This window comes from Chelonoidis abingdonii, chromosome 9 (assembly GCF_003597395.2).
Source record: "Chelonoidis abingdonii isolate Lonesome George chromosome 9, CheloAbing_2.0, whole genome shotgun sequence".
Lineage (NCBI taxonomy): Eukaryota > Metazoa > Chordata > Testudines > Testudinidae > Chelonoidis > Chelonoidis abingdonii.
The window spans coordinates 49814488-49833035 of record NC_133777.1 but is presented as its reverse complement, the minus strand read 5'-3'; the positions used below and the strand labels follow the sequence as shown (position 1 = coordinate 49833035).

Here is an 18548-nt window from a genome sequence, read left to right as displayed (position 1 = left end):
GGGAGGGGAGATCATTCCTTTGCCGGTAGACTCATACTTCTGAGTCTTGGGGGGGTCCCCCAGGGAAAGGTTGGGGTGACTCGGGGTGACCAGGAACCCTAAAAAATCCTGGTTGGTGGCAGCGATATCAGATCCAAGCTGGGTATAAGCTTGGGGGAGTTCACAGTAAACACTCAGATTTTAAACGCTAAGTCCAGATTTGAGACAGACGTTTACCACAGGGGCGCACTCCTGCTGTGCTGCTGAGTTCATGTACGCTTCCACTGTTTTGTCACCAAAAGCTGCCTTTTAGCGACAAAACTCTGTAGTGTAGACAAGGCCTGAATGCCAAAAACTTACACTACGTGAAGTGAAACTAAGCATAGAAAAAAAGAAAGGAGGTGACAAACATGGCGATCAGTGCAATTCAAATAGCTGTGTAGCACAATGAATACACAAATCATAAATAAGAAAAGAAACCATTAAACTGATATTTTTTAAAAGACCACTTAACTCAAGGTGTAAATGCCTCAAATTCTTCCAGTAGATTAAGTGAAAACAGTGAAAACAACAGTAGTTTTTATACTGCAGGAGGACTGATGTTATTTTTCATGTTAATTAATCAGAACTTTTAAGATATAGGAAACATACAAGGTGTCAAAGTTTAAAAAAAACCCTTATTTAGTTTTGACTCAAAATGGAAAAGAAGAGGCCCTTTTCCAATGTTTGCTAAACTGTCTGCAAAAGAAAAAAAAATATACAATTCCACTCTGGTAAACGCATCTTTACTCAAAGGTTTACTTAAGTGCAGGAATCAGGGAGTGTCTAAACAAGAAAGAAAATTATGAGTACAGAAGGAAGCAAGCAAAGGTCAAGTATGAAAAATCCCAATTTTCTTCCTTCCAAAAATCCTTTCATGGGAAAGGCTTGAGGATTTACTACAAACTTTAGGATTTTCCTTCCTTTTACACACTTATCTTTAACACCATTTCTAAATTACCTGGAGAAGACACTAAATAGAAGAGTATATTAAATAAATGGTGTGACAGTATCCGGTATTCTCAGGTTGTCTGACCCTCTTTAAGAACATACTGCTACTCAATGCCTTCTGTGAGAGCTCGTCTACAGTTGTAGTGGTGCTGCTATAGTGCTTAGTGAAGATGCTATCTATGCTGACAGCAGTGTTTTTCTCTTGCCGGCATAGGTACCCTATCTCCACGAGGGACAGTAGCTATGTCAATAGAAGCTCTCCCGTTGACATAGCGCTGTCTACACCAGGGATTAGGTTGGTATAACTGTGTTGCTCAGGAGCATGGTATTACAACTGTTAACTAACAGAATAGAGAGAAAAGAGAAAACAAATATTAGTATAAAATGTGTGTGGTTTAACTAAAAATTCATTATCAGACCCTAAATACTAGCTGGAAGACTTAAATTACACAAGAAGGTTGAGGAAAAGATTATGGCCAGAGCTACATTCTGAAGATTTTACCGGTACAGCTATACCAATATGCTACATCAGCAAAACGCTTTTGATGGTAAAGCTAATTCCAGTCCCCTCTCTGAGTGATAAACTATACTGGCAAAAGAGCAGTTTGCTGGCATAACTATGCCTACATTAGGGGCATCTGCAGGCTCAGCTATGTCATCCAAAAATCACACCTTATCACATCTCTCTGACTGACAGAGTTATGGTGGAAGTTTATAGAAGAGACCTAGCCTGCCTGATAGCCTCCAGAAAAGAGCTGGTTGCCCCTTCTCAAAAGAAATGTGGGTTGGCCCAGCCAATAATCTTCTTTTATAAATCCCTAAGTTTTGAAGCTGTCAATATAAACTTAGAGTACAATTATCTCATCCTTCCGCTAATGGATTGCATTTTTCTTTGATCTGAAGATGTTATCCAAAATGGTTATTTGTTTCTTTAATGTTATTCCAGAATACAGAAAACAGTCATTTCCTTCTCTTGCTAATATTTTAATTTTTCACCTGCGCAAATAAATGTTCATTAATATTTCTTCATTAAGTAGTCTTCAGAATACACAGAATTTTAACATACATATTAGTTAACTTGCCAGGTGTATGGCTAATTTTTTTTAGCTCATACTTTATTGGAAGCAAACTTTATTAGAAATATTTAGATAGTGCTTATATTTACAGAGTGCTTTAAAAACATAGATAAGGACATATCCTCTGTCCTAAAGAATTCAGCATCTAAATGAGATGAGGCACAGACAAGATATGGGACAACAGTTCACAGAAGGAAGCTGAAGTGATTACTATATTAGGGAGACAATTGCATGTAGCCAATCTGTGACTGCTAGCAGCAAATATTTCCAACGGCCAAGAATGGGACACTAGATGGGGAGGGCTCTGAGTTACTCCAGAGAATTCTTTTCCAAGGTGTCAGGCTATTGGGTCTTGCCCATGTGATCAGGGTCCAACTGAACACCATATTTGGGGTTGGGAAGGAATTTTTCCTTGGGTCAGATTGGCAGAGATCCTTGCGGGGGAGGAGGGTTGCCTTTCTCTGCAGCATGGGACATGGGTCACTTGCTGGTTTAAACTAGTGTAAATGGTGTATTCTCTATAACTTGAAGTATTTAAACCATGATTTGAGGACTTCAGTAACTCTGCCAGAGGTTAGGAGTCTATTACTGGAGTAGGTGGGTGAAGTTCTGTGACCTGCAATATGCAGGAGGTCAGACTAGATGATCATGGTGGTCCCTTCTGACCTTAAAGTCTATGAGTCTATGGGACTGTTCCAGCACAGGAGACAACATAACAGATGGCATAAAACAAGCCACTGGCAAAGGAGAAGGAAGAAATAGGAGGAAAATAGGGAAGAAACTGAGATATAAGGGCGAGCAAGAGCATACAGGGCCCTAGTAGGCCTGATCCATACCATAGCCCAATGAACTCAATGAGGAGTCTTTCCACTGACTTCAATAGGCTTTTGATCAGGCACTAGGGTCCTGACTAAGTAAAGTAATTAGTCACATGCTTAACTTTAACTCCACCGGTTAAATATACGCTTAAAAAATAAGCACATGCTTAAATTCTCTGCTGAATCAAAGCTGATATGAAAATGGGAGGCTAAATGCAATGGGGCAGGCGTCAGATTACCACCATCTGCTTGAATTTTCTTGGTAAAAGAGAAGGAAGAGAGAGTTTGGACAGAAAGGTTGGGCAAGCAGGCCAGACAGGATACGGTCACTGTAATGAAGATGAGATAGTAAGGGCATGGACAGTTTTAGCGGCAAGACAGTGAGAAAATGGTAAATTCTAGAAATGTCATGAGAAAGGAAAGATCATGTATAGTCCAATCCTGCACCAACAAAGTCAATGAAAGTTTTGCTGTTTATTTCAATGGGAGCAAGATGGACACCGAAATGAAAGACCAGACGTAAGGCGAGAAGAAGAAAGTGGAATCAAAGAAAACGTAATTAATTTTAACATTTTAAACCACAATTTCACATTAGTGGCTTTTATGCTCTGAGGTAAATATACTTTTGGGGGGATTAGAAAAGAGAAATAAATAAATAACTACAACAGGCAAAGTTAATGTTAAGGAAGCTGTGTCACATATATATTGATATATTTTCATATTTCTTCACTTTAAATTTCTTCATTAGTAACCAATCTTAAATTTGTATGATTTTGCAAAATATATACCAATTTACAACAATTTAATTAAATCTACTAATCACATTATATGCTTTCTCTGCAAAAGATATGAGTATTTCCACCCACATTAAGGAAATTGCTTCAATGTATAATTTATTTTCATATCTCAATCGTTTAAAAGCTAACATTTATAATGTTTACAATATTTTAGAACTCATGGACTTGATAGCAAATAATAAATAATCCATGGTACTCAAATAATACAAAAGATTTTGGTTTTTCCCATGCTGGGCAAAATCAACTTTTAGCCAGTTTCCATGCTACCCAGAAAAATCAGTGTTTCAGGGTTCATGTGGTACATCAGACTTTTAACCATCATTGACCATTTAACATTCTTCTGGCAGTCAAACAATTTTTTAAAATATTCATATCATGAAAACTAAATGCTTGTATAACATATTAACAGAGAAATTCCCAAATTTTTAATGGGATACTTTATAGTTTAAATTTTATGATAATGACATGGACAAAATTAAACATGCTCCAATTCTTTCTGTGATATCTCAAGCAACACTAGAGAAAGTCTATGGTCAAATTACAATAAAAAAAACAAAACAATAAAAGCTTTCTTTCTAGGCAGCTACCTATTACACTTAACAGGCTTAAAACAAAATGTGTCAAAGATCAAGAGTAAGTTATCTGAGGTGTCAAGTGCATAAGGTTAAAGGTGGAATTTTATTAGGTCAAAGGTGGTATAAATAAAATCTTATATGTCAAAGAAGAAGGGTCACAGACAAGGTGTATATAATATAAAGACATCACAGATGACAAGTAATAACTTTAAGTAGTGCAAGTGTGTTCACTACAGATACCTTCATTGATTAAAACTGGAACTCTGTGGTTAGTGACTATGAACATTACAGTGCCTTACTATAACACATTATTTACTTCTGTATATTATCTTGGAAACTTGCTTTCAAGTATGCTAGATCTAATATTAAATTATTAAATGCTTTATTTGTGGGGGAGGCAAAGTTTAGCATTAACTGGGCATATCAAATGAAAAGAACACAAAATATATCTCAGTTGAATAAATGTAATAGGTTTTCTACTTTATTATGAGAGTACCTCTAAGATTCATATCTTATTACTGAAGTACTGAAAAAGAAAACTGTGAAGATGGCCTCCGGCCAGGGAAAGCTCAAACAACGACTGTATAGTTGCATTGTTTTACCATAGAAGCAGCTGAAATTTAGGTATAAAACAAATTATTTTTAATACACCTCTACCCCGATATTATGCGACCTCATATAACACAAATTCGGATATAATGCGGTAAAGCAGTGCTCTGGGGGGGCAGGGCTGCGCACTCTGGCAGATCAAAGCGAGTTCAATATAACGTGGTTTCACATATAATGCAGTAAGATTTTTTGGCTCCCGAGGACTGCGTTATATCAGGGTAGAGGTATATAAGGTTAGTAACTAAAATGTCTGGTACTACACTATCACTGCGGTGGCTTTAGGTTAACATTTTAGACAGGCACAATAAGCCACAGCACTGCACATGCACTCATTAATTAAGGATATTTTTTTTAAGTGACCCTCAGTCTTCTGCTGTAGCTGTCAAGTTGTACACTGAATTGGAAGTGTTCCCACTAGAGTCCTTTTGCTCCTACTTTAGGGCCCTGTTTCAGGATAGCACTTAAGCCCACACTTAAAGTACATACTTAAGTTCATGTTGAAATGCTCTTCTGGAGAGGAATGGATTTAAGTATGTGCTTTAGTGCTTTACTAAACTGGGGTCTCTGTTAGGAGTATGTACTGTGCCTTTAAGAGCACAGTACATGCTAAGAAGAATGGGATGATTAGAAGCAATCTAGTATCAACTTCACCAGATACACAGCCAAGAGCATATGGCTCTCCTTTGTCTTACGTAATTCTGTATTAGTTCCACTAAAGCCTTACTTCTAAGAGTCCAGACCGTGCCTCCTCCTTATGTATCCACAAGACAACATATAGTACTAGAGTGAGGTAGAAAAGAGGACAGAGAAAAGAGGACTGTGCTGAAGGCATAAAAGAGTAATTTTGGACATGAGCAAGTAAAAGCCCCCAGGGAGTTGAACTCAGGTAATTCAGCAGACTCCTGGAATAGATTCAAACAAACAGAGTTATATATAAGCAGCCAGCATTGGTGAAAAAGAAAACCAGCAGAAAATAGCAATCTTAAACTTTGCAGGACTGGCAGTGGATGTCTTTAATTAGCATGCAACTAAATCAGGCAGAGAGAGCAAGTTATGACACAATTTTGCAGAACTTTGAAGAGTACTGCACACCTAAAAAGAACAAAACATTTGAAAGGTATAAGTTTCACCTTAGAAGACAAATGGAAAGAGTCCTTTGAAGAATGCCTAACAGAGCTGAAGCTAATAAGCCAAAACTGCAGCTATGGACAATTAACAGATTCAATTATAAGGGATCAAACTGGAATTGGAATCAGAAGTCCAAAGTAGCAAAAAAAAGACTATTGGAGGATATGGATCTCACTTTGGCTAAAGCAGTAGGACTATCAGGCATCAGAAATCACTCTGAACAAAATAAAAATAATGGAAGGAAAATAGGACACTGCCACTCTAGATTAGAGTGAGAAGAGAAAAATAAATACTGGCAAGCAGTAAGTCATTACAGAACAAAAAACCACAGAGAAGTATGAACAAAGCAAAGCACAAGAGTTCACAAGAGTCAGCTTCAAGGATTGCAAAAAATGTGGACACAAACACTGACCTGAAAAATGCACCGCTTTTGGTAAGCACTACAATATTTGTAAGAAATGCAGTGATTTTGCTGAAGAGTACAACCAGGATCAACAACTGCAGAAGAGGAAGCAAAGAATGCATGCTGCTGCAGTAATCCAGGAAGATGGCACCGACAGCAACACAGAAAAGGAGCTCTGTTTAGGAACTGTATCTGAAGCGGAAGAAACTGACGAATGGACAATTTGCTTAGAGACTAATGGGACTCTGGTAACCTACAAATTGGACACTGGTGGTCAGGTAAATGTTGTTTCATGTATTAGTGTTAAAAGGTTAAATTAAAAACAGATTAAATGGAAAGCTTATAACGAGGAAGTCATTCCTATTAGAGGTACATGTGTACTAGAAGTAAAGGTAAAAGACCAAATAGATTGATAAAATTTGTGATAGTTAAAGGGAGCAAAGCACGTACATTGGGTTTAAAAATATTGCAAGCCCTTGGGCTCATGCAAAGAGTGCACAGGGTAGAGGAGATAAGGACAGAGGCGTACAGTAACAGAACATTTTAGAGTGCACAGGAAAACTGGCTACTGAACATAAAATTGAACTAACGGGACCAATTATCCTATATTACATGCCCTAGAAATTTTTACTCCTGAGGGCATTCTGCGCCAAATAAATTAAAATTCTGCGCACAGTATTTTAAAATTCTGCATGTTTCTGCAAGTTTTATTTGTCAATAAATAAATGTAGAGGCTCCAGTATGGCAGTGGGGAGCACAGACCACTGGCTGCACGAAGATGGGAGATCACTCTGCAGCATCCCCACCCCTAGGAAACGGACTCAGCAGTGAGGCTGCGCCCAGCCTTGACACAGCACAAGGCCTGGCCCATGCCCAGAAATACCTTGGGGCCCTGCTCTTCTGCGCCAGGCAAGCCAGATGTGGGCAGGCTGGCTCAACCAGGCAGGATCCAAGTGTGAAGGGGCTCAGTGTGGGGTGATCGAGGTGTGAGACAAGAGGGTTCTGTGTGGGACAATCTGTGTGCAGGCAGCTCAGTGGGGGGATCTGGATGCACAGGCTCATTAGAGGGGGTTCTAGGTGAAGGTAGTTGGGGTTCAGCAGAGGGCTCTGGGTGTGAGGGTCTCAGTAGTGCTTGGTGGGGGGGGTGCAGCTAATTGGGGGTTAGTGGTGTGGGAGCTCAGGGTGGTGTGGGGAGCTCATAAGAATGGAGGTTTGAGTGCAGGGAGCTCAGTGGGAGGTGGTCTAGGTGCAGGAGTTGGGGTCTGGAGGCAGGGGGGCTCCAGATGCAGGAGTTGAGGTTCAGTGGGGTGGGGTTCCAGTATGGAGTGCTAGGCAAGTTCTGGGTGTACAAGGTGAGGCTTGGCAGGGTTGTCTGGGTATGGGAGGTCCAGATGCATGGGAGTTGGGCAGATGGAGGAGCAGCTCCCCATACAGTGACCCCTCCCCCGCAGCTGAGGAGTGATGGGGACAGGAAGCAGGGAAGGATGCTGAGTTACCTGCAGCTGCATGAGATTTCTGGAGGTGGCTATGACACAGCCCCAGCTACCCCTTGCAGGGGAAGAGGAAGTCCCGGTCTCTCCTGCCTCCAGCCCAGCCAGGACTAGCAGCTGATCCCAGCTCAGGGTAGGAGCCACTGGGTGGGGTGTCACCTGCCCTGCGATGATTTACTTCTCCGTCAGCTGCTCCGGGTGCCTGAAACAATGTACCTGTGCTGCTAGGGAGTGGTGCATGATTGCTCTTGCAGCTTCCCTTTGCTTCCCTGTCAGAGTGTCATTTTTCTGCAAGGAAACAAAGAAATCTGCAGGGGACATGAATACGGCACACACAGAAATAGAAATATTCCACTAAATATGAGAGAAGAGCTCAAAGAAGAACTTGATTGTTCAGTAACAACACACATCATTAGAAAAGCACAAGAGCTTACAGAATGGATGCACTCACTAGTAATAGTAGGAAAAAAGGATAGAACACTACAATTATGCCTAGATACTAAGGAGTTTAAGAAATATATCAAAAGGGAGCACTTTCAGTTACCTATCAAGGAAAACATTTTGGCAGATATGGCTGGTGCAAAGTATTTTATTACTTTAGATGCACCATCTGGATTCTGGCAGATTCCCTTAGATGAGAGGATCTCCAAATTATGCACTTTTATTATACCATATGGAAGATATTGCTTTCTTTGATTACTGTTTGGTCTAAAATCTGCTCCAGAAGCCTTTCATAAAACTATGTATAAAACTTGAGGGAACTGAAGGCACAAAAGTATATATACATGACATTCTCATCTGGGGCAATACAATAGAGAAACATCATTACAGGTTAAAAAGATCATTGGACAGGATTAGAACAGTAGAACTGAAGCTAAATAAACAAAAATGTAAATTCAGGCTCAGAGAAATTACCTATTTAAGAGAAAGGCTAACTGAACAAGGTGTATGTATTGATCCTAGCAGAATACAAGCGATAACAAATATGCAACATCCAGAAAATAAGGAGGGAGTACAGAGGTTCATAGGAATGGTTAATTTTGTTGGGGACATCGCTATGGCTCATTTGCCAGCAGACACCACTTCCCACAGCTCCCATTGGCTGGGAACAGAGAACCGCAGCCACTGGGAGCTGTAGGGTGCAGTGGATGCGGACGGTCAACATCAGCAAAATGTCTCGTGGCCGCAATCACATTACCTTGATGGGCCGCATGCGGCCTGCAGGTTGCCCACCATTGCTCTAGTGGATTCATGTCTTTCAAGATATGTCTGCACATTTATCACTATGTCGCTCAAGGGTGTGAAAAAGACGCCCTCCTGAGTGACGTAAGTTACAGTGACAGAAACGCCAGTGTGCACAGTGCTATGTTGGCCGGAGAGCGTCTCCCGCCAAAATAGCTACTACTACTCGCTGGGGGTGGTTTAATTATGTCCACAGGAGAGCTCTCTCCCATCGTCATAGAGTGGCTACATGGGAGCTCTTACAGAAGCACAGCAGTACTGGTACAGCTGTGCCACTGTAAGCTCTCTATTGCAGACAAGGCCTCAGTCTTGGGCACTAGAGCAGACGCCCTCACATGGTTCCTTTTTCTAGAAGAACTATGCAGTCAGCAGGGAGAAGCATACAAGATAATTAGGTACCTGTGACTGTCAGTGTACACACTGATGGATCCAAGAATGGTAATCTATGTGCTTGCTTGTGAGTTTGCTGGGAACTTTCACAGCTCAGATTCTAAGACTTTGGACCCAGCAGGAAGCCAGCCACTGAGGTAATTAGGTTACACCTACTGCCCAATAATCAATTTCATCCAAACAGGAAGTGAAAACACTCCCATTATAATAGCCATCTTAAAATTACAGAAATACAGAGTTAGAGAACCCTCAACCTGTGATTAGGGAAATAGGTGATTTGCAATCCACCAAGATGTATTTCTCCAGAGAATCCTTTCTCTGTAATTACAATGATCCCTTCTCCAAAGACAGCCATATTGGTGGGCTGCAGCTCTTGGAAACTTATACATTTCCCTGCCAAAAAAAAAAAAAGAGAGAAAAACCTGCTACAGGTTGTGAGAAACAAAATACAAAGAAAATACCGTAATTAATAAAAATATCAACAAATATATATTTATGTACGTGCTTGCAGATATGCAAACACAAAATGCCTCCCCAAATGCCACAGCTGGCAAAATAAATAGACATTCTAAAATAAACAAACTCTATGGGGTGGAAACATTTGGTGCACCTAGCTTGGAAACAGATTTTGTAACATTAAAGTCAAATCTGAATCTGCTCTGGAGACCCAGATTAAGCAGTATTTCTTAGTAAATATGAGATGGGAACACCATGTGGCTGATTCACATATTCTCCAGATGGACACAGTTTAAGGCTACGTGTCAGAGTTGAACTGTTTCTCATAGATTGCACCTTGACGTAACTCTGTAGTTCCAGGTCTGCCATGCTGTGGCAGTGGAGATAAATCACACAACAATTTAGAACTGTTCTCTTGGAGACCGCATAGCTTTTTGAATTGCTGTAAAAAGAAAAAAAGTTGTTTCTCAATGCCTCCTTAAAAGACAGCGAAGTGCCAATTCTTTTAAAGTTGTTGTTAAAAAGCTATTACTTGATAAGGGCAATCTCTATAACTATTGTCCCATCTTGAATCCCTAATATCTGTGGAAAATCATCAAGAATGTTGTGGAAAAACAATTTAATACTGCTCCCTTCAGCACTATCGACCAGGAGGTGCAGACAACACATTTGCAGACCCTAGCAGGAACGGACAGTTTTGCACTTGAGTGGCTTTGCTCTGTCTTTCTACAAACTATGTCGATGATACTCAACCCAGAAAAGACTAAAGTGAATTTTACATATGAGGGAATTAAGCAGAGAAATCGGTGGAAATTATACCAGCCTTCCAGATTGCAAAGAGGAGTCCATGGCTTGTTTCTCGTATTTATAACCTACGGATTTTGCTGGGTTCCTGGCAGCTGCTGGAGTCACAGATATCAACAATTGTCAAGTGTGCTTATCATGTGTACTTGGGAAGGAGGTTATGTCTTTTTCTTTTGGATGCAGTTTCACCACATTATCTACGCCTCTTACAAGCAACCACTTTTGCTAACTCCCATGAGCTGTTGTTCTTGGCAGGTTTTACTGTATATAAAAGACACTAGTAAAGCACTCACATACCACATTGATAAGTACGGGATAGGTTAGATCAGTGGTTTTCAACTTTTTCATTTGCAGACCCCTAAAAAATTATTGAGGTGTGGACCTCTTTGGAAAGCTTAGACATAGACTGAAGACCTCTACGGTCCGCAGCCCTTAGGATGAAAACCACTGCGTTAGATGGATTAAAAAAAATACCTTATTAGAAAACAGTCAATTTATATACATTGCATCATATACTATAGGAAATCTATTTATATGACACTCACTGGAATACTTGTATTTGAATGTTCCATTTTTTTCTCTCTCTTTTTTTTTTACATTCTATATTAAAAAAAGTCAGCATTACGATCAATAGTACATCTTATTTTTGATACCTGACTTTTTATGTTCTTAGTTCTGTGAGAATTTTCAAATCTGTCTTAAAATATTACATTTCAGATGACATTGTAAACCAGAAGAATATTTATATTAATATTAAAAATTTTTATAAAACATACCACTTCTTCATCTGAAAGCTCTCGTCCTTGGATGCTGCTATTTTCTCTCACTGCTTGTTGGTGTTTTTTCCCCTTAATGTGGCTAAAAAGATACACCTCTGAGGAAATCTGGAATGAGAATAAATGATGATTACGGCCCTACCAAATTCACAGTCCATTTTTGTAAATTTCAGGGTCACAGCGTTTTAAAAATCTTGAATTTCATGGTTTCAGATATTTAAATCTTAAATGTCATGGTACTGTAACAAAAAAAGCCCTGAAGACAGAGGTTTCAAACTGTAGTCTACAACGTCAGGTTGTCGGTGGATAGTTTTCTCTAAGGTGTACACCTGGGTGGCTGCACACAAGAGAATGAAGGAATTAGTGTGGAGCCACGCAGGGGGTAGATGGGAGGGGGCAGTGGGGTGTGAAGAGGGGGTGGGAGGAATTTGGGATGTGCAGGGCTGCAGCGGCCAGAGCAAGAGGTGACTTTCCCCAGCTCCAGGGCTGTGGCTGCCAGGGAGAGCCAGCCTCAGCTCTGTGGCTGCTGTGGTGGGGGAAATACCACTCTCCTTCCCAGCCCCAGCTTGGGGGCCGCTGCGGCAGGGGAGAGAGGGCACATCCACTGCATTAGAAAGATAAGACTACTGATATTAAAATATGAGTTGTGTGCTTTTATTTGTAGAACAAAAGAACGTTAATTATTAAGGTTTTATTTATATAGTGTTTTTTATCCAAATCACTTTACAGTAGTTAGCTAACAGTACAAACAACATTTGGAAAGATCATTAAGGAGTCTGCCAAGACCTTCAGCAATTTTTAAGTGATCAGTGAAAAAAAAAGTTTGAGAGACACTGCCTTAAGACTCAGCATTTCTCAGACTGGGGGTCCTGACCAAAAGGGAGTCACAAAGCTATTGTAGGTGGGGGTTACAGTATTGACACCTTTACTTCTGCACTGCTTTCTAGTAGAGACTGGCATAGTGGAGGACCCCAAGCTGTTTATTCTTGCTCTAAGCAAGTTTATTCCAAAAAATGGTGTAAATGGCTGTACACTACTTGAAATAATTCTGTTTGGACATGAGGTATGATACAAATGTTCTAGGGACAGCACAAGAGGGTGACAACACCAACTTTGTCTGGTGCAGCGGAGGCTTGGAAATACAAGCTGGAATTCAGCTAATAAGTTAAGAGCAATGCTCATGTTTAGCCCACATATGAATCACAGATATTGCACTCTACTAAGCAGTAGCAAGATCCAAGGTACTGAGAATAAGAACTGCGTGTCTCTCTCTGATACGTAAACCAACACAGGGCATCCAGCCACTGAACTATTTCTGTGCTTATAGTGTTGTAGCCAGCACTGTAGTTCAGTCCCAGGATATTAGAGAGAGAAGGTGGATGAAGTAATATCTTTTATCAGACCAATTTCTTTTGGTGAAAGAGACATGCTTTTGAGCTACACAGAGCTCTTGACCTGAAGAAGAGCTCTGAGTAGGTTGAAAGTGTGTCTTTTTCACCAACAGAAGTTGGTCCAATAGAATATATTACCTCACCCACCTTGTCTCTGGGTTATAGTCCACAGAAACTATGCAAGCCTCCCTGGTAGCATACATGCAGAGACTACTCCATAGCCATGTGTACAATCATGAACACCTGTTTACTTTGTCAGAAAGAAGGGTTCTTGTAAATGACAATACCATACCTCTTAATCTTCAAGCTTGCCAGTGAATGACACAAGCAATTAATATTGGCAAATAATTAAAATATGGAACATCTATGTTTAATTTTATGTTTTTGACCCATTATAATGGTTTTAACTATAAAACCTGTTTTAAGGGTATTTTCTCACTGCATGAATAAAATAAACCGATTTGAAACAAAAACATGGAAAAACAAACTCCATCATATGCAATCAGAAGGAAGACCTATTTGTACTGTCAGCGGGGTTTGAACTCTGGACCATGAAATCTCCAGCATAGACCTTAATCCCTGGAACTGTTATCCTCTATTTAGATCTACCAGTAGCGAGGGAATTGATATACACTTTGCCAGCAAGTTGCACAATTATCTGTTAGACAACAGCAAAATGATGGAGATCAAGAATCTTAGTTTCTATTCAGGTTCTGGGAAGGGAGTATGGTATAGTGGCTAGAATAGTGGTTGTTTAGACACAGGATAGATGAGCACATAGATCTGGCACATTCATTCTGACTGGCAGTGTGGCTAAGTTGACAAGATTTAGGTCTACGATATGATAAAAACTGGGGGTTTATTCTCAGCTCTCCCTGAAGTGACCTTATAAAATCTTTCAGTGAACTTATTTATAAAATGAAGAAATGATGCTTGAGTGACTTCTTGGATAGGTTATGAAGCCCTTGCTCAATGATAAGGAGTCTATAGTAGACAGAAAAATAAACAGCAATCAGTACAGGGGAGACCAGACCTCCTAGCTCCAGCTCAGTGAACGGTGCCCTAGGCTACATGATTCTCTCTCCCTGTTTCTGGGACATTGCCTGACTTGGCAGTGCATCGGAACAACCACCTAATGCAACTGCAATGCCGAAGATCCCACAAAATCTGCTAAATTTCAGAGCTCTAATCATTACTCTGTTCACAAAAGCGAGGAAGCAGGGGGAGAATGGTGAGGCAGTACTCCATTTACAATACATTCATGCCTACAAACCACAACAAAACTGGTAGATCGAAACCTTAGCTAGGCCCATTACTTTTGATAGCATTCCTTCAATCCAACTTACCAAAACATTGCATAATGAACACTGCTTTTTTCGTTCATATGGTGTAAGTTTAGGTGCATAATCAGTATTAGCATGTCTCCCACTGCTTAATTCAGCTGCCTTTTCTTTCCTCTGTTCAATTTGTTCCATGTGTCTCCGAATGCTTTCATCATGCTAAATAAAACAACAAATGGTAAAGAATATCAAATAAAAATAAACAGAAATGAATAATGTTGAGAAACACCAAGGTTTATTAAGTACTGTCTAGTTCTAGATGATGAAAAGTTAAATCGAAACTTATGTATAATACCTTCCAAAATGCCAAAAAGGATGCAACAGGCTGTATCACCACACACATTTTAAGTGTGTTACTCTTTATTGATATAATTTAAAATATTAACACTATACTGTTATTTATGTAGATTCGTATCACTTCATCATCTTTTGTACATCTAGTCCGATGGTTTTCGGTTGCATTTAGTTTCTGAGCTCATGTTGTATTTTTTCTGCAGGAAGAACTCTGAGACAGAATCCAATCAGTTCAGCTTCCAGTACCATACAGATATTACTGTGTAATCATGCCTGGTCTGATGAACTGAAAGCAACATGGCATCAATTAAAAAGGTATAAATGATTTATTAATAATATTTAGATTGTAATTGGGATTACAGTCTCTAGACCCTTTCAAACAATGCTTTATCAACCACAACAAGGATGGCACAAAATCTGTATATCACCTAATACTAGAAATTAGCTTATAAACATCAACTGTATGAGAAAGAATGGCATTTCACAATAGGAGCATGTGTAGCGAGAGTGCTTCTTAATTAGTGGGATCAACAGTAGAGAATTTCTTAGAGATGGAAGAACAGTCTGTTTTTTTAAATTATACGACTATATAGATCTACTGCAATGGACCCCAGACCCTGATGGAGACTACTAGGTAATCCTATCATGCTATTATTACTACTAATATTCTGTGACTTTGATAAAGGTTTTATTTTCTCAGTTCACCAGAACTTGAAAAATAGCACTTAGTACTTTATGCCTCTCAAAATAGAATAGATAAGTTCAAACTTCTTATCATTTTGTCTTTGGTTCTTCATAAGGTAGGAGTTGCACAAGCTGTGTTGCAATACTGCAGCATCCTACCTAACATTCCCAATTCTACAACTGACTCCACATGATTGGATCCTTGTGAAGAGATCCAGTGAAACTGACAGACCTCTGAGTGGATCTAGTTGCAGGACTGGGACCATATTCTATGCAGTGAAGAGGAAGGAACATGCCATACTTCCATTACTGATACTTGAGAAGACCTATAAAATGGCATAATTTCCCACGTCCTTTTCTATGTAACCCTGGTTTGTAGACTATTTTCACCAAACCGTACATATCAGTTTTAATTTTTTTTTAACCAAGACTTTTATTTTTGTAAGAATTTCATTTTAATAGTACGATCAGAAATTCAAAATTATTTTGACTTTCTTCAAACGTACAAAATAATTTAGACTTAACTTTGATCCCACACTTGGTTTACACTAATTAATTCCATTGACTTCTATGGCATTATTTCTGATTTACAGTGTCAGTGAGAGCAAAATCAGACCCATCTTCATAAGCCAGATGTCTAGATAAAACACCTGAACTACAGTTGCAAAATTCAGGGTATGATATGGCTCTACTGTAATGACTTTGCTAAATAAAATTACTTAAAGAAAATAATTTTGTGGAAATTCTATTTTAAATAGAAATGTATTTTCAGTTAGAAAGACTATTACTCCCTTTATACCTTCAGCTGAATCTTTTTCTGTAGCTCCTCCATTGCTTCTTGTTGAGCTGCTGTGAGAGCTGCCAGCCTCTCCTCTCGATCTCTACCAAAAGAGAACATGTATTATAGCAGAAGTGGTAAAGGTATGAAGTATACATTTATAGTTATAATATATATTTGAGACGGGGAAAGAAAACCAGAGAAGGCGTTAACTGCCATTTAAGATAAAAGTGGCTCAGGAGGAAGATAACAGTAGTTCAGCAGAAACTAGATTAATTACTGAAAATAATAGATGCATTTAATCTTGATGGTCTCATAACAGCAGACACCACTCCAGTCCAATTCAGAGTAGGTATAGATGACATGGTGGTAAAAAACACTAATGAATGTGATGTCCTGTCTACACTAGCACTTCCAACGTTGCTACCCCTTGTGAAGCGACAACAGGTTGTAATACACTAATGACTTTCCCCAAAACGTGTAGTGCAGACAAGGCCAATCACAGAGTCACACAACAGTTGGGGGAAATGCTTGAGATAGAAAATGATGATGACTAAAGGTCTGATCATAGCAGCTTTCTGAAGTTCTACAAATTAAGCTTTACTGCTGTTTTTGCTGTTTCGTATATACTCTTGATCAAAGCAATAAGAAGTATGTGCATATTGTAAATAAAGGAATTTACAAGTCAAATGCTAGCCAGAGGAGTGAACTTACTAGCCATATAATGACATGTAAGATGCATGAAAGACCTACAAGCAAGTCCCATGTGCAAAGCTCTGGTGAACCTACCTTCCCCACTGAGAAGAAATAAAAGGTGCTGTCTCTAAACCCTACTAGGTGGCCCCATCTTTAGTCTCAGTCTCTGGCTAGTGAGTGTTGATGCATTTGAAGTCACTTTTGCTTCCATCTGGCTGCAAGAAGGCGATGCTTACTGATGCGAGGGAGAGAAAGTTTTCTTGTACTCTACATCTCCCCTGCGTTTTTTCTTTTTGGCCTGCAGCTCCATGAATATTCCAGTGCTTTTCTCTGGTACTGATGATGGTAAAAACTATCAGCAACACTGTAAAAGTGACATGGTTCTCAACAGTTTCACTGCTCCCTGCAGGGTTCTGAATAGTTAAGTGAATTGTCCAGTCTTAAGTTCACTCTGCTGCTGCTTCTTTGGAAAGCCAAGAGCAAGAGCACAGGCACTTGAGCTAACAATCAGGAAGACAGTGCCTCATCAGTTCATATTTGGAAAATTATCTTTGAAACCATAAGTATTAGAAACTTTGTTCTTTTAGAACAAAGCTTAAATTCTGCAGAAATTAATTATTAAGGTCACACATTCAGCAGGGCAAATTTCCGACTTGCCAACTGCAAGTCAGAAAATGGAATTTTCAAATCCTAATTATAAATTAGAATACAGTTGGCTGCTGTTACTCTTTGTATAAAGAGAAGCAGCCTGGGTAGGGGCCAAAAGAGGTCACGGAAGCACAATGCATGTTGCTTGGGCTATACTCAGCAATGAAGAAGGCACTTAAATCCATTATGCATCTAATACATTGATACACACAATACAAAACCTATGGAATCAATTCTAGTAACTGCACATTTCATGTACTTGAACCAAGGACCTAGGCAAAACTACAGCTAACTGAGGGATGCTACATAGAATAGAAATAAAACAAAGGGTCCAAGGATGTCCAAACTGGGTTGAAGGAAATATGTTGCACACCAAGAGGTGAGCATTTGTTTCTGGACTTATCCCCTTTCTTATAGGTTGAATCTAAATGCTTTCATAAAAATTTCAAAGCTCACTCTTGCCCTGCTGAGTAGCAGGACAAAGTGAAATGCCCTAGAGATGGTGGAGAGAGACAAGGTGGGTGAGGTGATATCTTTTATTGGACCAACTTCTGCTGGTGAGAAAGACAAGCTTTCAACCTACAAAGAACTCTTCTTCAGGTCTGGGAAAGGTACTCAGAGTGTCACAACTAAATACAAGATGGAACAGATTGTTTAGCGTAAGTACAGGTCTGTCGCATCTTAGGCGGGGGTTCCGTTCCGCGGTTATCGCGTAAAGCAAAAACCGCATATAGTCAAAACCCCAAGCCCTTTAAATCCCGCCCGCAGCTCTGGGGGCGGGGCGGGGGGGGCATTTAAAGGGTTCCGCCAGGCTTCCCTCTGCTGTGAGGAGCCCGGTGGAGCCCTTTAAATGCCCTCCCCCATCCCGCTGCTAGATCTGTGGGCGGGATTTAAAAGGCTCCGCCAGGCTTCCCCCTGCGGCGGGGAGCCCGGTGGAGCCCTTTAAATGCTGGCCTCGGCCCCACCACCGGAGCTGCGGCGGGATTTAAAGGGCTCCGCCAGGTTTCCTGCTGCAAGGAGCTCGGTGGAGCCCTTTAAATGCCCCCCCGGTTCCGCCGCCGGAGCTGCGGGCGGGATTTAAAGGGCTCCACAGGGCTTCCCACTGCGGTGGGGAGCGTGGAGGAGCCCTTTAAATCCTGCCCACAGCTTTGGCAGCCAGGCTGAGGCCGGCATTTAAAGGGCCT

The 18548-nt window shown here is 40.2% G+C and overlaps 1 protein-coding gene across 4 annotated transcripts in view; it reads right to left on the bottom strand.

Moving 5' to 3' along the window:
* Window positions 1-18548, bottom strand: part of SCAPER (S-phase cyclin A associated protein in the ER) — a 357916-nt gene that overhangs the window by 212620 nt on the left and 126748 nt on the right. For all 4 annotated transcript variants that reach the window (XM_075069526.1, XM_075069525.1, XM_075069528.1 and 1 more), the window contains 3 exons: window positions 16042-16123; window positions 14271-14423; window positions 11534-11641 (listed from right to left, as the gene is read on the bottom strand). In XM_075069526.1, the coding sequence (XP_074925627.1) occupies window positions 11534-11641; window positions 14271-14423; window positions 16042-16123 (343 nt within the window). The remainder of the gene's footprint in view (window positions 1-11533; window positions 11642-14270; window positions 14424-16041; window positions 16124-18548) is intronic.